Source organism: Notamacropus eugenii, chromosome 5, assembly GCF_028372415.1.
Source record: "Notamacropus eugenii isolate mMacEug1 chromosome 5, mMacEug1.pri_v2, whole genome shotgun sequence".
In the NCBI taxonomy this organism is placed as follows: Eukaryota; Metazoa; Chordata; class Mammalia; order Diprotodontia; family Macropodidae; genus Notamacropus; species Notamacropus eugenii.
The window spans coordinates 296,305,230-296,329,708 of NC_092876.1; the positions used below are offsets into that span (position 1 = coordinate 296,305,230).

Here is a 24,479-nt window from a genome sequence, read left to right on the forward strand (position 1 = left end):
AAAAATACTGAAAAAATAATACCTAAAAATCCCAGAATTATCTAAATGCAATAAGGGCAAAATCAAATGCAGAAAAGCTTAAATATTAAGTGTGCCTTTCTAAGAATATAATACAATAAAAATTATATTTAATAAAGAGCCACTGAATCATAGATAAAAAGTTAATTTAAAATGAAAGTGTACTCCTAAAAAATGAGTAGGACAAAGAATAAATAATGGAAACAAATCAATAGTTTCATTAAAGAGAACAATAACAATGAAACAACATTCAAAAATTTATGGGATGTAGCCAAAGTAGGATTTAGGGGAAAATGTATGTCTCTAAACTTGTAAATCAATAAAATAAAGAAAGGGTACATCAATGAATTGGCTCTGCAATTAAAAATCAAAAATTTAGAAAAAGAGCAAATTATAATTTTCCAATTAAACCCCAAAATGGAAATCTGGAAAACAAAAGAAGAAATTCATAAAATTGAAAGTAAAAATAAGCCATTGAACTAACAAATAAATTAGGAACTAGCTTTATGAAGAAAAAGACCCCAATAAAGTAGAAAGTGGCTAATTTGATTTTAAAATAAATAATATACACATACACATATATGTATGTATGTATGTTTGTATATATATATGTGTGTGTGTGTATATATGTATATATATATGCATGTCTGTGCATTTGTGCATGTATATGTTTTTTATGAAAATTTTCAGCTACAAATCAGATGGAATGGTCCTATGATCCTCAGGGATCAGTGGCAAAACAGATAGTAAACAAGGATGTTTTTTGTCTGTCATTTCTACTAATAATCATATGTTTCTAATGTTGAACCATGTGACAGTAACAAGGACTTTTAACTGTGGCTGGTTGAGGAAGCAGTTTTCAGGTAACATTTTCATGAGTTGCATCACAAGATGATGGTCGTAGGGCTGAGTGGTAAGCAGGAGAAACGTTTGTGAGTTATACTGCCCCCTCCTGGGACTCCTAAGCTTGACTTGCCTGATGGCACTAGTTGGAGTTGATGACAGTAAGGAAAGCTGATACCTCCTTAGAGATTAGCACCCTCAGTGATGACTTCAGAGCCTAGCATGGAAGCAGATATGGTATCCCAGGGGCAGTATAATGCCCAGGTTATTGAGTTAGAGATCCTGGACTACCTCCATTTGAATTTGAGGACTGAGAATTGTTTTTACTTGGCTGGTGCACGAACTTTCTTCCACCTCTTTCAAGGTTTTTTGATCCCTCAGTCAGGCTAGTGTTTCTGCCCTGTGAATGTTTAATATAAACTCCTCAATTAAAATGAAACCCTGCTCATTTCATCAAGGTCCAACTCATGAAGTGCTATCACCTAGAGGAAGGAGTTTCCTAATGATTCCTGAATGAAAGTGAATTTTCCTTTCTTAAATTCTTTCCTGTATACTCAATATACCTGGTTTGAATTGCATTAATATGTTTATAACCTGTCTCACTCGTTAAATTTTCAACAACTTGAGGGCAGAACCAGTGTCTGATTTTATCTTTGGAAACTAGAAAATTTACTTATGTAAAGTGAATACTTATTAAATGTATGTTAAATTGCATTGACAATTTGGTATGTGTTTGGGGCTGGGGTATAGGTAGGGACCTACACAAAGCTGCAAAGATGTCCCCATACATAGTACATAAACATAATAATTAATGTAATTTGCCATATTTAAAAATATTTAGCTTTTCTTGCTCTATGGAGTTGCAAAAGAGTTCATATAAATCTGCTTATCCATGCAAGAGATAAAAAATAAGTAATAGTTAAATAATTAATGATCATAATACATTTTACAAATAGAATGTAAGATCCAAGTAAGTACATAATAATGGGTGTAATTAGCAGTTGTGCAATATAAACAAGGAGCTCTTAATAATGCTATTAATTATGACAAATTATACTTGTCTCTTCTTTCACTTTCTGCCCACGTAGCAAAATTGTCGTGCTTTCTCCATTCTGACCCTTTTTAATCCAACATAAATAATATATTCAGTATTTGGTATACAATGCAGTACCTTATTGGTTACTCAAAATTAAGATTAAAATGTACTGAAACTCCAGATTACATTGGCAGATGACAAGTTTTTAGCATAAAAATGCCATTTGTTTAGTTTTGTGGTTAAAAAAAGCTAACATTAAGCATATGTATATTATATTTTTAATGGAAAAGCATTTTACAGTAATCTTTATTATACTTTGGTACACATGGCATATAGGTATGCTAACTGCATTTATTAGTGGCTGAGAACTTTCTGGATAGGCTTGTATATGTAAGAATCATTCTGAGCAGACTTGAGTGTTCAGATGACTGTTTTAAAGGTCAGTTGCCAAGAGACTTTAAATCTACTCTGCCCTCTTCTACAAAATGAATAATTTTCTATAAATACTATTTTAGGCAGAGCCAAGATGGTGGAGTGAGAGCAATGACTCACCTAAGCTCCTGGACAAACTCCTTTGGATACCTCTGAAAGGAGAATCTGACTAAATTTTGGAGGTGCAGAATCCAGTGGGAGACAGACTGTGACGGATTCGGAGCCCAGGTTAGACTGGAAGGTCCATGGGAAGGCTCTGTTCCATGGGGGTGAGCCCCCAGCGCACAATGTAGCGTGGTCAGCACAGCGGAGCAGAAGGGACCCAAGAAACCTGAGAGTGGCAGGCAGAACCAGCCGAGCGGGAGACAAGCTGAACCAAGCCGGTGAGAGCCACTGAGCGCCAGATATCAGTGCAGCAGCTCCTGAGACCTTCAGCCCAAAGATTAAACTTCTGTAAGTCACCTACTTGAACTTCCGGGAGCCAGGATGGCAGAGTGATCAGTAAATGCTCTCTCCTCCCCCTCATGATGGTGAAAGAACCATAAAATATTTCCCCAGAAAAATCCTGGTTCAGTGGGAACAGCAGAAGGGAGCAAATAGTCTCATTATACCAGAAACTAGGAAAATAGCTAAGGGGGATTCCTCCTACTGTGGCGGAGGCGAACTGGAAGGACAGAGGACCCAGGGCAGAGAAAACTCGCACTAGGACCCAGGCAAGCCTCAGTGCCAGGAGAGGAGCCCCAGGAGGGGTGGGAACAGGCATTAGCATCTAGGCATGCCTCAGCCCTCCAGGGGAAAAGGGAAGACAATAGGGAAGCTGGGATCACCATCCCCTGAGCTTGCCTTTGCCTCAGTTCAGCTGAGGAGATCTCCTGTGACCAGACCACTCCTCCCACACACTTAACAAGCCAACCCCAGGGTTGATCCAGGAAACAAAAAACAAAAACCTGCTTTTAGCTTTTTCACATATCAGCTCAACACAAAGTTCTGTAGCTTCTGACTGAAAGAACCAGAAGCTACAGCACTCAGTCAACATTATGAACAGGAAAAGGCAGATGAAGGGTGAAAAAACCATAGAATCTTTCTATGGGGATAAGGACCAAAGCACAAACACCAAAGAGGTCAGAACTGAGACTGTACTTCCATCTGAAACTTCGGAAGGGACTATGAACTTCTCGCAAGCACAAGCAGCCTTCCTGGAACAGCTGAAGAAGGATATAGAAGAAAAACTGGCCAATGATTTTAAAATTATAAAAAAAGAATTCACTGATGAGAACATGACTTTAAAAAGGAAAATGGAAAAGGAAGTTCAAAAATTAACTGGAGAAAATAATTCCCTAAAAGGAAGAGTTGATCAAACGGAAAAGGAAACCCAAAACCTAATTGGGAAAATTGGTCAAATGGAAAAGGAAATAAAAAAACCTAACTGGGAAAATTGGTCGAATGGAAAAGGAAATACAAAAATTAACTGGAGAAAATACCTCCTTAAAGGGAAAAATTGGTCAGATGGAAAAGGAGATGCAAAAGTTAACTGAAGAAAACAATATGATAAAGATTAGAATTGGGCAAGTAGAAACTAATAACTCAATGAGGCAGCAAGAATCAGTCAAACAAAATCTAAAGAATGAAAAGATAGAAGAAAATGTAAAATATTTAATTGGAAAACCAACTGACCTGGAAAATAGATCCAGGAGAGAAAATTTAAGAAATATTGGCCTGCCAGAAACCCATGATGAAGAAAAGAGTCTGGACGATATCTTCCAGGAAATCATCAAGGAAAACTGCCCAGAAGTGCTACATTCAGAGGGCAAAATAGTCATCGAAAGAATCCACTGTTCTCCTCTCAAAAGGGATCCCAAACTCAAAACCCCAAGAAATATCGTTGCCAAATTCCAGAGCTATAAAATGAAGGAGAAAATACTACAAGCAGCCAGAAAGAAACAATTCAAATATCACAGACATACAGTCAGGATCACACAGGACCTTGCAGCTTCTACATTAAAAGATCAAAAGAATTGGAACCCAATATTCCATAAGGCAAAGGAGTTGGGACTTCAACCAAGGATCAACTACCCAGCAAAGTTCAGCATAACATTTCAGACAAGGAGAAAGTCATTCAACGAAATAAGGGATTTCCAGAGCTTCCTGACCAAAACGCCAGAACTCAATAGACAATTCGATTTTCAAATGCAGGTCTCAAGAGAATCATAAAAAGGTAAACAGGGGGGAAAAAACAAAAACAAAAACTTATTACTCAATTAGGGCAAACTGTTTACCTCCCTATAAGGGAAGATGATACCTGTTAATCTTGAGAATTGTGCAGCTATTATGATAAAAGGGATATACATAGACGGAATGGGTATAAAGTAAATGATGTCATGTCAAAAATATGATTTAAGTATGAGAAGGATTGTAATAGGAGGCGTGAAAAGGAGGAAACAGAAAATAAAATAGAGAAAGAGGAGATCAATGACTTGGGCTTGCAGTTGAAAAAGCTAGAAAAAGAACAAATTGAAAATCCCCAAGTAAATACCAAATTAGAAATACTGAAAGCCAAAGGAGAAATTAATAAAATTGAAATTAAGAAAACTATTGAATTAAAAAATAAAACCAATAGTTGGTTTTATGAAAAAACTGATAAAATTGATAAACCTTTGGTCAATTTGATTAAAAAAAAGAAATAAGAAAATGAAATTGCTAATATTAAAAATGAAAGGGGTGAACTCACCTCCAATGAGGAAGAAATTAAAACAATAATTAGAAACTACTTTGCCCAACTTTGTGCCCACAAATTCGATAATCTAAACAAGATGGATGAATATTTTAAAAAATACAAATTGCCCAGATTAACAGAAGAAGAAGTTGAATACTTAAACAACCCCATCTCAGAAAAAGAAATTGAACAAGCCATCAATGAACTCCTTAGGAAAAAATCTCCAGAGCCAGATGGATTCACAAGTGAATTCTATCAAACATTTAAAGAACAGTTAATTCCAATACTATATAGACTATTTTTGAAAATTGGGGAAGAAGGAGTCCTTCCAAATTCTTTGTATGATACAAATATGGTTTTGATACCCAAACCAGGAAGAGACAAAACAGAGAAAGAAAATTGTAGACCAATTTCCCTAATGAATATAGATGCAAAAATTTTAAATAAGATTTGGCAAAACAAATACAGCATCTTATCACGAGTTTAATACATTATGATCAGGTAGAATTCATACCAGGAATGCAGGGCTGGTTCAATATTAGGAAAACTATTAGCATTATTGATCACATCAACAACAAAGCTAACAAAAATCACATGATTACCTCAATAGATGCAGAAAAAGCTTTTGACAAAATACAACACTCATTCCTATTAAAAACACTGGAGAACATAGGAATAAAGGGAACTTTTCATAAAATAATAAGCAGTCTCTATCTAAAACCTTCAGCAAGCATTATATGCAATGGGGATAAGCTAGATTCATTCCCAATAAGATCAGGGGTGAAACAAGGATGTCCATTATCACCACCATTATTCAATATGGTACTAGGAATGTTAGCTGTAGCAATTAGACAAGATAAAGATATTGAAGGAATAAGAATAGCCAAAGAAGAAACTCAGTTATTATTCTTTGCAAATGATATGATGATTTACTTAGAGAATCCCAGAGATTCAAGTGAAAAACTACTTGAAATAATAAACAACTTTGGCAAAGTTGCAGGTTACAAAATAAAACTGAACAGGATTTCTCAGGGCAGTTCACCCCGAGCTGACAGGTTTATCTGACCAGCAGGGCCTGTCGACCCTGAAGGAGCTCGCCGTGAGTAACAATGAGGCAGGAGGCAAAGATGTAAGGCAACTCCGTTTATTCAAACTAGCTCAGGCACTTATATGGTATCATGTATGCCTTAGTTACGTAAGCAGCACAAGCAAGATTAAACTAGTTTAAGCAAGTTTTGCTACTGCTTTCCAGCCATGTTTCAGGAAGTATCTGGTGGTAAACAAGGGTGGAACCCTTCCTCCCAGGGCCATATTGTTCATGCCTTACCAATCTCCCCTCAGATTACCTGAGCCGTGATTGGTGTACGCCATCCAAGAGAGCTGAGGGTTGGCAATTCCCTTACATAAAACCATACAAATCTTCTCCATTCCTATATATTAGCAATGAAGTCCAACAGCAAGAGATAGAAAGAGAAATCCCATTTAAAGCTAGGGTAGACACTATAAAATACTTAGGAGTTTACCTGCCAAAACAATCCCAGCGATTATATGAACACAATTACAAGACACTTTTTGCACAAATAAAGTCAGATTTAAGTAAGTGGAAAAACATCAGTTGCTCATGGGTAGGCTGTGCTAATATAATAAAAATGACAATCCTACCTAAATTAATTTACTTATTTAGTGCCATACCAATTAAACTATCAGATAATTATTTTCTAGAGCTGGATAAAATAATACCAAAATTCATTTGGAAGAACAAAAGGTCCAGAATATCAAAGGGCCTAATGAAAAGAAATGCTTGGGAAGGTGGCCTAGTGCTACCAGACCTCAAATTGTACTATAAAGCAGCAACTATCAAAACCACTTGGTATTGGCTAAGAAACAGAGAGGTAGACAAGTAGAATAGACTTGCCTCTCAAGACACAGTAGGCAAGGAATATAGCAACCTCCTGTTTGATAAACCCAAGGACCCCAGCTTCTGGGATAAGAACTCACTGTTTGACAAAAATTGCTGGGAAAACTAGATAACAGTTAGGCATAGACCCATGCCTGACACCATACACAAGAATAAAGTCCAAATGGGTACATGATTTAGGTATAAAGATTGATACCATGAATAAACTGGAGAAGCAAGGAATAGGGTATTTATCAGATTTATGGAGAAGGGAAGAATTTTTTACTAAAGAAGAGATAGAAAGCATTATGAAATGCAAAATGGATAATTTTGATTACATTAAACTGAGAAGTTTTTGCACAACCAAACCCAATGCAACCAAAATTCAGAGGAATGTAGTAAATTGGGAAAGAATTTTTATTGCTAAGCTTGGGGATAAAGGCCTCATTTCTAGAATATATAGAGAACTGACTCAAATGTATAATCATACAAGTCATTCCTCAATTGATAAATGGTCAAAGGATATGAACAGGAAATTTTCAGAAGAAATTAAAGATATCTATAATCATATGAAAAAATGCTCTAAATCACTTTTGATTAGAGAGATGCAAATCACAACAACTCTGAGCTACCACATCACACCTATAAGATTGGCAAACATGACAGAACAAGAAAATGATAAATGCTGGAGAGGATGTGGGAGAGTTGGAACACTAATTCATTGTTGGTGGAGCTGCGAGCTAATCCAACCATTCTGGAGAGCAATTTGGAACTTTGCACAAAGGGCTACAAAAATGTGCATACCCTTTGACCCAGCAATATCACTACTAGGACTGTATCCCCAAGAGATCATAAAAATGGGAAAGGATTCCACATGTACAAAAATATTTATAGCAGCACTCTTTGTAGTTGACAAAAACTGGAAGTCAAGGGGATGCCCATCAATTGGGGAATGGCTGAATAATTTATGGTATATGAATGTAATGGAGTACTATTGTGCCATAAGAAATGATGAACAAGAAGACTTCAGAGAGGCTGGGAAGGACTTATATGATCTGATGCTGAGTGAGAGGAGAAGAACCAGGAGAACTTGGTGCACAGCAACGACCACAGTGTGTGAGAATTTTTTCTGGTAGACTTGGAATTTCGTATTAATGCAAGAACTTATTAAAAAAAAAATCCCATTGGTAGTTTTCTAAGACAAAATGCCTTCCACACTCAGAGAAAGATATATGGAAGTCATTCACAGAATGTAGCAGATCATGTTTGTGTGTGTGTGTGTGTGTTTGTGTGTCATGTTTTGATTTGTTATATGATTTCTTCCATCTATTTTAGTTCGACTACATAGCATGACTATAGTGAAAATGCACTCAATAGGAAAGTATATGTAGAGCCTATACAGAATTGTATGTGTTCCGGGGGAGGGAGGGGAGTAGTAGGGGGTAGGTGTGGGGGGGATAAAATCTTAATTTTATGGCAGTGATTGTAAAACATTAAAAAATAATAATAATAAAATAAAATTTTAAAAAAAAGAAATATAAAAAAATACTATTTTATACAGACAGTCAAATCCTTGGAATCCACTGTTATCTAAAAATCATCTTTGTCACTATGAGTCTTGGAATGAAATCTGTTTTTTTGCAGTTTCATCTGCCACATTTTACAAATGAAGCATATGTCTAGATTTAAATGCTGACGATTACATTCAGAAAAAATCTGTATAATTTGGTGGTTTGGGTTTGTTTTTATCTAATTGTTGCCAAACCAATGAGATTGAAGGGTTTTGGGGTTTTTTTTTTCCTCCAACCATTTTGACTCAATTTAGATACAGCTTTTACATACCTATTTGTCACTTAATCCACTGGCTGGCTTCATACTTAACATGTTCAGTCATCTCCAAGTGTCTAGTATAGTTAAGCTGATCTACATGCCAAATCACATCAAGTCAAATAAATAATTATTTATTAAATATCTGCTACATGTAAGGCACTGTGCTAAGTACTGGAGATACAATGAAAGGCAAAAAACAGCCCCTGCCCTCAAGGTCCTCATTGTCTAATGGGGGAGACAAGATGAAAATGACTATATACAAACAAGCTATATAAAGGATAAATTGGAGATAATCGAAAAGGGAAGACATTAAGATTAAACAGGGCTAAGAAAGTCATTCAGAAGGTGATGTTAACTGATAAATCTATATTTCTAGCCCTAATATCTATTTAAATTCGAGTCTTAAAACATTTCCCTGCTAGATATTCCCAACTATATGTCCCATTGACATCTTATATTCAACTTGCCTAAAATAGCACTTATATTCTCTCCTGACCCAAGTCTACCCTTCTTACAACCTTCCCCATTTCTCTTGATCATACCATTGTTCTTCTAGTCACTTAGCATTATACCCTTGGGATCATGAATGACAATTTTCTCTCCCTCAGTTCCCACAGACAAGTGTTGCCAACTCTACCTTCACAGCTCCCACATCAATTGCTTTCCGTTCACATAGTATATATAACATTTTCATCTATTTTCTCATTTCCATCCTCTCCTTTCCTAATCTAACATAGCTGTCAAATTTATATTACAAAAACACAAATTGACTGTGACCACCCTTCCCTCTGCCATATACACACTAAAAAAAAATCTTCATTGGCTGTTATTACTTCTTGGATAAAGTATGACCTCTTCAGTCAGATATTTAAAGCCTTTTAGAATTGTGTGTGTTCATTCTTCGTTGCCAAAGAAGACCATGCCATTAGAGAAATAATGACATGATTTGCATTTGACTTTGTTTTGAGTGAGGGAGGGCTATGCAGGTCACCAGCCTCACTTCTCCTCCAGAGCCATCTGAATCCAGTGACCAGAGATGACTCAGGAGGAGGCAACTGGGGTTAAATGACTTGCCCAGGGTCACAGAGCTAGTGAGTGTCAAGTGTCTGAGGTGATATTTGAACTCAGGTCCTCCTGACTCCTGCAGTAGTGCTCTATCCACTGCACCACCTAGCTGCCCCTAAAATCTTTTTAGAATTGGTGGCTCAGTGAATAGAGTGCCAAGCCTGAAGTCAGGAAGACTCATTTCCCTGAGTTCAAATCCAGCCTCAGATACATACTAATTGTATGATCATGGGTAAAACACTTTACCCTCATTGGCCTAAGTTTCCTCATCCACAAAATGAGCTGGAGAAAGAAATGGTATAGAATCGAGTATCTTTGTCAAGAAAACCCCAAATGGGGTCACAAAGAGTTGGACATGATTGAACAATGTTAATTCTTACTTCACTTTTTTCCCCTAATATAGACTCATTCCTGTTGTACTGACCTGCTAGCTATTACCTCATACAAGTCATTCCATTTCCTTACTCCAGGTTTTCACTGATAATTGATAAAATCCTTAATTTCATTCTAAGTAGCTTCAGGTACAAGAATATTCACAAGTTTTTGGTGATGTCTCTTGGGTCTTTGTTGATTCCACCAGTTATTAGAATTCCTTTCCTCTTAAAATTTGTTTTCTTTGTCTATATTTTATATTTACTTATCTACATACATAGTATATCCAGGAGATATTAAGTATATTTTCCTGCTAGTCTTTAGGTAAATTCACTTAGCACAGTACCTGGCCCACAGTAAGCACTTAATAAATGTGGTTGAATGGAATGTAATAAGAGCAATTCATTCATTTGCACATCTGTCCCTTAAAATAAAGTGCTTTCCTATGTGATCCAACAAAATAAGTATTTACTAAGATCACATAATATTCCCACAAAAGCAAAGAGGAAAAAGAGTAAAACATGAAAAGTATATGACATCATCTTCGCCTTTAAGTAATATATAATTTTGTGGAAAAAAAGAACATGAATAATTTAGAAACTAATACAGACACCTGAAGTAACATACTAAATACAAGGAATAAAATGATATTGAGATTTTAAGTATTATGGGATGTCTGATAGAGAGTGAAAAGTGTTGGTCCATAACAACGCATTTTGCATTCTTTCCCTAGCTAATACAGAAGCATTCATCTTTGACTATAAGGTCTGCAGCTAGAGCTCCATCAACCATATTTTAGGTATCAGAGTAAATTAAATTTAGCCTGGAGATAACTAAAATGGCAGAGAATCAATCATTTCTTGCATAACTATCTTTATATTTTCAACTCATCATCATATGTATGACATTAAATATTTTAAGAAACTCATCTTCAAAACTGCAGGAGAGATGAGGGTAAAATACCAGCTGTTGACTGAGATGACACTGTTGAAAATTAGCAGAAATGTTAGCTTCTTCAGTTACATTTGACTTAACTTGATTTTTCTTAATAGATGTTTGTTTAGACTTTGGGCAATCTATTTCATATATTATAGCTAGGATTTTGTGTTAACTTTTGAGTTGTTTTTGTATATAAATTATTTACTTTCTATTAAACCTCAAGTCCCCAACTGAAATATAAAGGTACCAGTGTTTAATTGCATCTCTTTCTACAAACTTTATTGCCATAATGGAAACTGAACAATACACAGACACCACTTTTCCCCACCTCCAGTAACTAATCCAGAGAACAAAAAAGCTTCACCAAAAAAAAGCATTTTTTTTTAAAATGTAGAATAAATCATGTTGAAATGAGACCACATCAAGGAGGTAAAAAATGATTTTGTCTCTTTTTAATTGTAGAAGATTAGTTAATAAACTTAAAGTGATATCTCAGCTAAATCACAACTAATTTATTCTACTTCATCTGCAATTCATATGAGGCTAAAAATAAACCACTAATTAGAAGCAGATACTCTGTTTCTTAAAAGCAACTCATTTACTTACGAGGGCAAATAAAATCACATTAAAAAGTCCATGGACAATCCTAGAACTATGAAAAGGCCAATGAGAATTGAAGATACTTTCAAAAGAAAGTATGTTTCTATCCAAACAATTGTAAGTTATGTCAGTAACCCTGAGAGATCATTAGATCAGGCAGATCGGCAGCTAGGTGATACCATGGACAGAAGATCTGACTTAGAGTCAGAAAGACTTGAGTTTGAAAGTTGCCTCAGAAAATTGATAGCTATGTGTTCCTGGATAAAACACTTAAATTCTCTTAACTTTAGCTTATCCATCTGTAAAATGGGGATAATAGCACTCATCTCAGGATTTTATGCATGTGTGTTTATATATATATATATGACAGAGAGACAGAGCCAGAGGGACAGAGAGACAGACAGAGAACTTTGAAAACATTAAAGTCCTCTATATTAGCTGGTAATAATATTTGGTGTATTATTAGAATGGAGCTTGGCTGCTACATGACAGCAATAAATAGTGCTTATAAAACACAAAGTCATTCTGTACTTTAGCAGAGAATATAATAAAGTGAATTTGGGAGATGAAGAATGAGGTCCAATGAAATGTATTAACAGATGGTGTTAATATAGCATAAGCAACAATATATAGATAGATAGAGACATCTATCTATCAATTAATTTAAGAAAATAATACCAGGAACCAGAATATTGACACTTTTATAGTTAATAAAGAATGTTCTGCCTGTATTTTAAATTTCTTTTTTAAAAGATAGTTATCTATGTTTTTCATGACTACACAGGTATAACCTTTATCAAATTGCTTATCTTGTGTGTGTGTTCGTCCTGCGTTGCCGAAGAAGACCATTCCATCGGAGAAATGATGAGATGACTTGCACTTGGCTTTGTTTTGAGTGAGGGAGGGCTGTGCAGGTCACCAGCCTCACTTCTCCTCCAGAGCCATCTGAATCCAGTGACCAGATATTCATCAGGATGACTAGAGATGGCCCAGGATGAGGCAATTGGGGTTAAGTGACTTGCCCAAGGTGACACAGCTAGTGAGTGTCAAGCTTCTGAGGTGAGATTTGAAGTCATGTCTTCCTGACTCCTGCACTGTGCTCTATCCGCTGCATCACCTAGCTGCCCTTATCAAATTGCTTACCTTCTTGGTGAGAGGGTAGAAGAGAATTTGGAACTCAAAATTGTAAAAAAAAAAAATGAAAGTGAAAAAATTGGTTTTTTACATGTAATTGAGAAAAAATAAAATATGAAAAATTTAAAGGATCATTATCAGTACCAGTCTTTTTTGATTGCTACTTTTCCTTTCCTTAGAGTATCTGTGCTTCTTTACATCATCCATTTCTCCGAGTTTCCCTTACAAGAGTTCATTTTCCTATTTTTATCATCTCTACTGAGTCTGCTTCCATTTCTGCTTGCAAAGCAAGTGTCTGAAACAAAAATCTTCAAAAATATTAGAGCTGGAACGGTCCTTAGATCCTGCTCTACAATGTACTCCATTTTACAGATGAGGAAACTGAAACCCAGTGAGAAGGGATTTGCTCGAGGTCACAGAGGTAGTAAATGACAGTTAGGATTTAAACCACCATTCTCTGACTAGAAATCGAGTGCTCTTTCCATAGTGTCATGATGAGCTTTGTTTTAAGGACATTTGTTTCTATGGTACTGTCCTTCTCTTTCTGCATTTTTTTGGCTACTACAAGAGAAAGTGACCTCAAACTCTTTTAGGGATCTTGACATCCTTCTGTATCCCTCATCTCAAAATGCTAAGCATATAGCAGATGCTGAATAAGGTTCAAAATGATAACATCTTTAAATTGCAAGGAACCTTACTCTGAGACCATCAAGCTTTAAACTAAGTTTTAAGCTATTAAAGCTTAAAATCAAACTAAAATTTTTCAGCATCATATGGAGTATTACATGGTTGTTTGCATGTTGATTCCCCCATTAGAACATAAGCTCCTTTATATAATGAACAATTTTTTCCCCTTTCTTTGTATCTCCAGCCTTTAGCATAGTGCCTCATAAACTAAATGCTTCATAAATGTTTGTTGACTTATTGAATGAATCATGTGGCCTCCAAAACTTCATTTTAATTTCTGGTTCTACCACTTAATGAGCTGCTTAATCTTGGGCAAAACCTTTTTGGAGCTTCAGTTTCTTCATCAATGAAAGGAAAAACTGGAGTAGGGAGAAGAGAGAGCGAACAAGCATTTCTTAAGCACATACTATATTCCAGGCACTTTGTTAAGCACTTTACAAATGCTATCTCATTTGATCCTCAAGGGCAAGGGTCTCTAAGTAGATCTAAGCCTCCATGAGAAGTCTTAATATGATTCTATAGGAACTGCGGTCTGACCCTAGAAGTTCTGTGATCAACCAATCAAGACAGTTCACATACACATTTACTCTCAAGGTTAGTCTTTAGGCTTTTTCCTAAACAATTTCCTTTCTGAGATTAGTATCTGCCCTGAAGGTTTTATACAACCTAAACTAACTGCTACCCCTAGCAGCTGCATAGGTGTCACCAGGAAAATTTCTCCCTTACCTCATAACTGCTATCACCTGCAGCAGGTGAGATCTGCATTTTTTGGGGGAAAATTAGACATAGATTACGATCCTCACCACAGATTATACTGCATTTTCTCTCCCCGCAAATCCACACCTCTTCCAAATCAAAGTAAAGGGAAGGAGTAGGGGTAAAGACTAGGAAGAAGAAGGAAATAAGTAATAAGCACTTACTCTATGTTAGACAGACACATATGTGTTTATGTATATATATACATCATATATATATAATATATATATATATGTATATATATATATATACACCTAAATGTATGTATGTATGGATAGATGGGTGGATGGATGGATGGATGGATGGGTGAGTGGATGGATGGATAGATGGATGGATGGACAGAAAGGCAGACAGACAGATAGCTTCATTTGACATTATAACAACCACAAGGGCAGTGGTCTCCTAAGTTGGGGCTAAGGTCCCATGAGAAGTCAAAGTGTGATTCCACAAGGACTTTGGTCTGGCCTCACAGGTTTAGAAGATACTTCTTACTTTAGGTACCATTTGATCTTGTCCTGGCTCTGTATGATTTTATATTCTCCTATAAATTTTAATTTTATTCCTTCTGATCAGAGTTCAAAGATTATTACAGTTAAAAGTGAACTAAGAAACTGTCTAAATATAGAACACTAACTTCAAATAGGAATGAACAAATGAAAAAACATTTTTTAAGGAAAAAACCTGAGGTCATCTAGTCCAATATTTTAATTTCACATATTTAAAAACTGAGGCCCAGAAATGTTAAAGTCCTTGCCCAATATCATATAGCTTCTTAGTAGTAAAATTGGAAAGAGAACCTAGGTTTCCTAACTTTTCAGATATAAAAATATATAACAGCATCAATCATTAAACAATTTTGTACTGGTTAAAAAACAGCAAAATTGATAAGCGCAACAGTCTAGGTACACCATATGAAAGCAAGTTTTTTTAATATACTAGTATTTGATAAACACAGAGCACAGCCACTGTAATAAGGAGTAACGAAAACTGCTAGGAAAACTGGATAGCACTATGGAAGAAATTAAATTTAAAGCACAGTTCACTCCTTATACAGTTCAATATTCAATCCTCTATGCCCTCATACTTCACACTGCCCACACATTTGGGATAGCTGTCATCCTTTTGATTGCCTGTCAGTCTATTTTTTTAGTACCACCGTATGAAGAGCTTTCCCTGTTCTAAATAGAAGGGAAGGTATGAGTTAATTATTACTCTATGTGCTAAAGGAGTCATAGCTATATCCCCATGGATTAAGGAGTAGAAGATAATTACAGAGCTTTGTACAAATTACAGACATTAGCTGATTGGTTGATGACAAAGGGTCCCTAGACTGTCAAGGGTCAAAGCTGTAACAACCTCTTGTAGGCATAGATGTCTCCAGGAATCCTGTCTAAGATTTAATGCTCAAGAGCTAAAGCCCTAACCTTCTAAGTTAACTGTATTCTTCCAGTCACGTCTTCATTATTTGCAGATAAATAACCACTTTCTCTTCCTGCTCACCTGTGTGTCAGGTTCCAGAAGTACAATTAAGCCATGAGGAGAATAGGATATACCAAAAAGGTTTAAAGATATGAGAGGAAGGGTCTGGTATTTGTATATAGGGAGGAAGAGAGATACATATATGAATTTGATACATATATTTATTTGAATAAATTCTGAAGCCCAATGATCATTATTAAGAATAGCTGGTATTTTGTATAATCTATTTCCAATTGCATTCACAGAAAGATAAGTATCTGATCACACCTACATTTCCAATTAAAGATGGAGCTCCAAGACAGCAAAGTCTGTGAGATATTAATCAAATGATTAGATAGTATCAAATTCATTGAATCGATTACTTGTCAGATAGTTATTGATTCCCTACTATGTGCTCAGTACTGTTAGGCACTGTGCAGGATACAATTATAAAGCATGATCTTTGTCCCAAAGGGATTTTCAATCCAGCTGAAAATTCTTAATGAGAGCACATGAGATAGAAAACTATAATTTATATCCATCATTTGGAAAGTCCCTATTAAGGCAACAATGGAATGAATTGGTACATGCTGTAAGCTCTGCCTGGTCATTGCAAGAAAGCAGTACTTGGCCTTCCCATCACTCTGATAATAATATTAATGGTATTTAGTACCTCTTCGACCACTTGCAAGAGATGAACCATGGAAGAAAAAGCTTCTTTTCTTTCCTCATGCAGGCTGTTGGCATTGAGTATTGGTTGAATCAAGTTCTCAATGTGTGTAGTTCTTGAAATTTACTTACTGCAAGTTTTCATTTTTCAGTTCTTATTAATCCTCTACCTTTTATATTTGCACCTTTCTCATCTCTTTTTCTCCCTTTTGGAACTATTTTTCCATTTTACATGCACTATGTGCAACACTGCTTGTTCAAACATTTATGCCCTGGACTCTGAGTTCCACAGATGACAGGTCTGATAGAAATCTTTTAGAAATAATATTGGTTTGTGACTGAAGTGAGGATAAGGTGTGATGACTCAGATGAGTAATAGAATTCATTTCCAAACTGAATCCAATCAAAACAGCTGATAATTTCCAACAGCTAACAAACTATGACTGGGAGGAAATTGATTATGACTGTACAAGTTTCTCAGGGGAAAAAAAGTCTCTATATTAGTTAGAAAAAATGGACGGGAGAAGATATAAAGAAAACCTACAGTTCTTGTGGGCTAGGCACCAAAAACCTAGAAAGAAGAGTCCTTCTCTACCTCCCCTCAAAAAAAGCAAAGGTTTTGAGGAAGAGAAACTAAGTGATGGCCCTCATCATCAGCTGGACTTCCCTGGGAGATTTGTATGGGATCAGCTGGGAGCAGTGGATAGAACACTGGTCTTAGGATAAGACCAGGATTCAAATTCTAACTGAGGCAATTGACTAGGTCATTGATTAAGTCACAATCTTTCTCAGTCTTTATCCTCATCTGTAAAATGGAGATAATAACTCCCCTCATTCCCTTTGTTTAGAAGATAGTACTTTTACTAGTTAAGATTGTTGTTCAGTGAAGTTTGGTTCTTTGTGACTTTATTTGGGGTTTTCTTGGCAGAGACACTAGTTTTCCATATCCTTCTCCAGCTCATTTTATAGGTAAGGAGCTGAGGCAAACAGGGTTAAGTGACTTGGCTAGAGTCACACAGCTACTAAGTGTTTGAGGCTGGATTTGAAGGCAGGAAGATGTCTTCCTGACTCCAGTTCAGCACTCTATCCACTGCACCACCTGCCTACCCAGTTTAGATTAGATGATTCCATAACTGAGCACAGATAATTTTTGTCTGTGTATCTAAAATATAAACCTTTTTCTAACGTTAAAAACATTGAATCTAGAAGTGAGTCTAATGAACAGAAAAATGTGATGAAGACTGAATTCAACCCTTAGCGAAAGAATGAATGCCTATTAATTAACTTCTTCCTATGTGAAAAGTACTGTGCTAACAGAAAAGAAATGTAGCCCATGCTCCTTAAGAGTTCACATTTTAATAGAGGGAGACAAAACAATAAGAAATTCCGGCTGCATGTCAGAAGAACAAGTCCTGAGATCCTTAGTGTTCAGCAGGAAAGCAGAGAAAAATGAATCTGTTAAAATGTTCTTTCCATTGATAAAACAATATTGGTTTCAGGTGTTGAACCACTTGACAATGCCAACAGCTTTAGCACTGATGAAAGTTCCACTCCTTCAGTAGCCTTGGCTGCAGAGGAAATGGGGTGGTAGCACTTGTAGAAAGCCTTCACCAGTTTGAATTTCCACCATGGTAATTTCACTGATAATGATTAGAGGGGCCATAGCTGGGAGCAACAATGGGCTGAAGGCAGCTACTACCATGGCAAGGACTCTTGGGTTCAGGGTCTTGTGCTATCTCCAGCCCTAGAATATATCATAGGGGCAGCTAGGTGACATTATGGTTAGAGGACTGGGCTTGGAATCAAGAAGACATCTTCATGAGTTCAAATCCAGTCTTAGACATTTAATAGCTATGTGACCCTGGGCAAGTTGTTGGCCTCAATTCCTCATCTATAAAATGAGGTGGAGAAGGAAAACGCAGAGTGCTCCAGTATCTTTGCCAAGAAAACTCCAAAACGGGGTGCCGAGAGTTGGACACAACTGAAGTGACAGAGCAACAGTATATATCATACACTAATGATCTGTATACAGGGAATAAAGGCTGGAAATTTACTGCAACATACATTTAGAGCTGGAAGGGATCTTAGCAGTTCACCAACTTCATTTGCCAGGTGAGGTCCAGAAGGATTAAGTAATTTGCTCTGGGTCATGACACTATTAAGCATCCAAACCAGGGTTCTAACCCTAGGCCCATTTGACTTTGCACTCCACCCACTACATCAGGAAGCCTCAATTCATATTCAGTTCTCTTCATTTAGAATATTAAGAAACTACTTAGAGTCTTTGGAACCATACTAATGCCTCCTTCCGGTGGTGAAGACCTTGAAGTACTTTTCACTTTTTTCCCCTTTCCCTCAGGACTTTAAATTTTCCTCATTGAATGAAGAAGAAACACTATGGCTTTTCTTTCTTCTTTTCTCCCTAACTACCTCCTCTTTTTCTCATCTGCCCCTTAATTAACCTGAACTTAGTTAATATGCTTGGGGCCTCTGAAAATAATTTGAACATGAAGGTAAATGAGTTTCAGGTAAGGTGAAAGAGAAGTTTAAAATCAAATCTTCAGTTCTTTGAGTCCCCAGGCTCTTAGGCTGTGAGAAGGATTAGCAAGGCTTGAAAACTTAGAGGTACTTGAGTCTGTGGAGGACTGAGATGATTTTTATTACAATGCCAAGCATTTAAATATCTAATTGAGTTTCTAGAAATTGGAGTTCATTTTTTAAATTACACACACACACACACACACACACACACACACACACACACACACACACACACATTAAGGACATCTTTCCCAGTTCCTGTCTCTATAAAGGAAGACTTTGGGGAACAATGGGGAGATATTGACTGCTACAGGTTCAATATACTGAAGCCGTGGTTTAAATCATTCCTCAATGACCTGACAAAGTTAATTCACTGCCCTTAGTGTCCAGTGTCACTCAATAACCAGTTCTGAGAAAAATCGGACTCAGAGTTAAAAACAAAACAGAAAAACAACAAAAAGGCCAGCACGTTATCCCAATTTAGTATTATTTCTTCTAAACAAATTAAAAAAAACAAACTATTCAACATATGAATTATAAAGCTGATGCTATGCATTCTTATGGTCTCTTCTCAAGGACCAATGACTCGGAGAAATACTTGCTGAATATCAGTTACCAGATGGCCCTCACAAAGCATATGTCTTCTTTTCTGTCAATCAATCAATATTTATTAAATATGCCAGACACTGTACTAAGGGTCTAAATGTCCTTACTAGATGGCCTGTCATGCTCTGCCTAAATATCTTCTTTCCCTGAAATCCGATATCCTTCAATTACTTCTTTACATTCCCATCCATCCACTGTCATGGGATCTTTTATCAAGTAAATTTTATTACTATTTTTTAACATAACATAAATTTCTTTCTTCACCCTTCTCCCTTTCCTCCTCCCTGATAACTATCTTTGTAAAAAAACTTTTTAATTTGGGGTCCAGTAGATGCAGGGGATACATGAACTTGTATGGGAAAAATAAGTCCTTATTTCAATATAATTAGTTTCTTCTGTAATACTATATATTTAATTTTATTCATTCAAAATATTATTTTGAGGGTCAAAGGAATCCATTACATAAAAAGAGTTAAAAACCTCTGTCTATTAACAAAGATTTGTTTTTTTAGAAACAGAAGAGAACTTCAGTAAAATGATCAATACATTGAAAATAAATCTGAGAACCTGTGCCATAGTCCCCACACGTGGATCTCCCATTCTGCAAAGGAATAGGGAAAATATCCCCTTTCATCTTTCCGTTGGCGCCAATCTTAATATTTACACTATCTCAACATTCATTCTTTGTTGTTTGGTGGCTGCTATCCTTAACGATATTCTTGTATTGACTATGTATATTGTTCTGAGACTGCTTATTTTACTTTGCAACAGGTCCATGTCTCTTATAGTACAATTCCATTATATTCATGAATGACATCTTTTTTTTGCCATTCTCCATATCACAGAATCTTAAATTTTAGAGCTAGAGTCTCAGAAGTCATCTAGTATACCCCTTTCCCCAACACCTTCATTTACAGAAATGGAAACAGGTTGAGAAAGGCTAAGCATCTTCCTGGCCAAGACAACGTAGGAAGTGAATGAAGTGAATGACTGAGTGAGAATTTGAACTCTGGTCTGCTTCACTTCAATTTATTGAAGTTTCCCTGGCACATTGCTGCTTCACCTTGATAATTTCCCTTCTATATACTACAATATAATAATGCCTTTCCTAAAATAGGGCTCCCAGAACTGACCTCTGCACTCTAGAGTTAGGGTGACCTGGGCAGAATACTGCAATATTATCTCTTGTTTTGGGGTGGGGGAAAATCAAGTCTTTCTTATCTCAGGCAGGGTTGCATTAGCTTTTTTGGATGCCATGTCATACTCTTAATATGGTACTCATTGAACTAAAAGTCACTAAAAGTCACAGGTATTTTTTCATGATACTATTATCTACTCATATCTTTTTTGTAGGAGGTATAATTCTCTCTTTTTTAAATTACAATATAGAGCTTTACATTTAGGACAATTAAATCCATGAATTGATAATTAATTTGTGGAGTTATGAAATGAGGCAGGCATGCCTGGTGCTTTGGTTACTTACTGGGACAGACCACCACAATGACAGCAGGAAGTGAGGCTTCAATAACATTTTAATAAGGCACAGAGTGTGCAGGGACAAATGGCACAAAAATTAAGGAGATAAGAGGTGTAGTTTAAATAGGAGGGGTACCGAGGCAGATGCATAGGGACAAGGATGGAGTGGTGGAGGAAGGTATGTAGTGTGAATAGGGTGAAGAGGGGAAGAGGCACAGAGAGTAACTCACATAACTATGGATTAAAGTTGGGAGCACTAAGTAGCATGGAACCGGAAGGAGATGACAGAGCATTGTTCAGAGGAGTTTGAGGTCTCATTTTCATAGAATTATTGTGGGAAACAAACTTTTATCCATGCCACTTTAGGGTTAGTTCCTTAACATATCCAAATCATCTCAAAGATGACAGTAGAATTTTTAAATTAACATATGCACATCATTTCAAAGTGATCAATATTTGATGTCTTTCTGGTCTTATTGTGCATGTCTGCAACTTATCTGAAGTTTACCTATTATAGGACCAAAAAGCCTTAATAACAAGACCTAGATGTCTTCTTCTCATTTAGCATATATTCTTAAGATTTGAATTTTGGTTAATATAGGATGATGTTTGCAAATGATGCTCCTTTGATCTTTGGGACATTCCGACATGACTTCCAAGTTCCTCTTTGCAATCTTACTTTCTATATTTGTAATTTTATACTGACTACTTATAAACCTGCTAGACTAGATTAGACTATACTAGAAAGAAAGGAGAGTGGTCAGGCAGACCACAACAAGATACAATTTTAACAAAATTCCTGTTTATATTTGACCCCCTGTTCTGATCTGTCCAGATCTTGGATTCTGACTCTGTTATCCAGTGTATTCCTCCTAGCTCTGTACTTTTGGAATATTTAATAAAATGTAACTGATATCTTCATACAAGTCAATGATAAAAAAAAATGCTAAAAAACACAGAGACAGGAGAAGATCCTAAAGACATTCTACTACAAACATTCCATTTGGTGCGTTTAGCCAATAACCACTCTTTGGGTCAGCTTAGTCAACCAGCATTATACGTATCTAAATGCATTACCATCTAGGCACATTTCCATCCTTCCATAAGGATATTCTGAGATATTGTGAAAAACAAAATCACGATGCTAATACATCCACTCACAAGGCTACTGTGAATATCAAGTGACATCATGTGTCTGTATGTGTATACATATTTATACACATACAGAGTAGCTATATTTTTGATGACTATCAAGCATGCTATTTTGGTATTCTAATAGTTATTTTACTAATATGTAAAATGGGATTTTGTATACATAAGTATATATATATTATATATATGTGTGTGTGTATGTATGTGTGTGCATGTGTACACATTTATATAATACCCAATATATGACTATGTAATGTAAACAAAACTTTCACTTGCACTACCTAACTCACAAGATTGTTGTGAGGAAAGTGTTTTACAAACATTAAAGCTTCAAAGCAATGTGAGTTATTTTTATGTTCCTATGCATGTTGCTTCATCCTTCCAGCCTCAGTTTGTCTGTAAAATAAGGAGATTAAACAAGATAATCTTTAAGTTATACTTTACTTCTAACATTTTCTGATTTCTATGAAATATTATTTCTCTGACAGATAAACACTTACAAATAATAATTTAATCTTAATGCCCAAAGTGTATTTTTAATGTCCCCACTTTTTCTAACTTTTGTAAAGTAAGTCACATGGCTAACACTGAGATAGGAAAGAATGATGATTCCTCATTACTGACATTCCTCAATGGAAACAATAACCAGAAGAAAAAAGCTTAGAATGAGATGTACACAACATATTCCCTTTTTACCTTGTTGGCATGAAGTGGGACAGCGAGTCCATTCGCTGAAAGGTGTCACAACACAGTCTCTTTTGCATGGGAGGAGACAAGGACGCACTGTTTCAGGTCGGGTAGAATCTGGACATCTGTGAATATTAAAAGAACAAATTAATGATTACTAAAGGAAATAATTAACATAGGATGATGGAATTATCCAGTGCATTCATGCCAAACACATTACCCACAGGAACATGAGGCCCACAACATTCCTAAGTATGATTTGAAAAAAATTAAAATGTAATTAAGAAATGTTTAACAAAATAAAATAAATTAACAAATTAACAAAATAATTAAATTAAAATGCAACAAAACAGATAAAATTAATATGCATTTTTCTAAGTCAATTAGTCGTCCTTGGGGATCCTTATGTTATGGTTTAGTATCTTCCATTTCTCTTTGAGTTTGACATCACTAATCTCATCCAATGTTTTTGTTTTGTAGAGAAAGAAACTAAGAACTAAAGAGAGTACATGAATTCGTCTAGATTGTATAAATTGGCCTCATGGTTAAAGTTAAATTAAAAATGATTTTAAAAATGGAAAAGTATCAGACAAGCCTCTAAGCAGTATCATTAAACATCTCAACAAATTCCAAAGTAAAGAATTAATAAAGAATAAAGATTTACTTAAGGATTTTAATGTTGATGACCAATAAAAGCTTGATAAAGAAAGTTATACATGCTGTACAGGCTATAAAATACAGGGTTTTTTTCACATACAAGTGTATGTGTAGAATGGCTATGAGTGTGTGTGAAAAAAGTATGAAGAGTAATTAAAAACAAGGACTCTAAGGCCTGGAAAGACTTATGTGAACTGATGCTGAGTGAAAGGAGCAGAACCAGAAGAACTTTGTACACAGCAACAACCACAGTGTGGGAAGAATTTTTCTGGTAGGCTTAGCACTTCATTGCAATGCAAGGACTTAAAACATTTCCAATGGACTCTTGAGGCAAAATGCCTTCCACATCCAGAGAAAGAACTATGGAATTCAATAGCAGAATGAAGCAGATCATTTTCTTTTGTATTATGTTTTGTTTCTTTTATGATTTATCCCATTCATTATAATTCTATGCAACATGATTAAGGTGAAAATGTATTTAATAGGAATGCATGTGTAGAACCTATATAAAATTGTATGCTATTTCAAGGAGGGAGGGAGTGGGAGGGAAGGGGAAAAAAATCTAAGACATATGGAAGTGATTGTAGATCATTGAAAACAAATAAAATAATTAACTTAAAAAAAACAAGGGCTCTAGAAAAAATGAATACTCATTTGTACAAAGGTGTCTAAAAGAGCAGGTTACTGCATACATTGCCATACAGTATAAGTTTTCAGGCTAATTGTCTCTAAATCAATGACATTTATTTCCCCATGGAAAACTCGATCAGGTTGTCTAAATTTGTTAATAGGATTAAGAGCTTCCTTTATTGATAAGCTTGCAAACAAAATAGCTAAGAATTATGTGAAAAATCTGAATGCATTTGAAATGGAAGTTAAAGGTGTATATTCTACTTTATCAGAGTAACTAT

At 35.8% G+C, this 24,479-nt stretch overlaps 1 protein-coding gene across 2 annotated transcripts in view; it reads right to left on the reverse strand.

The window, feature by feature from the left end:
* The window catches only part of THSD7B (thrombospondin type 1 domain containing 7B), a 1,192,820-nt gene that overhangs the window by 547,988 nt on the left and 620,353 nt on the right, over positions 1 to 24,479 (reverse strand). For both annotated transcript variants that reach the window (XM_072613204.1, XM_072613205.1), the window contains one exon: positions 22,921 to 23,036. In XM_072613204.1, coding sequence (XP_072469305.1) covers positions 22,921 to 23,036 — 116 coding nt within the window. The remainder of the gene's footprint in view (positions 1 to 22,920; positions 23,037 to 24,479) is intronic.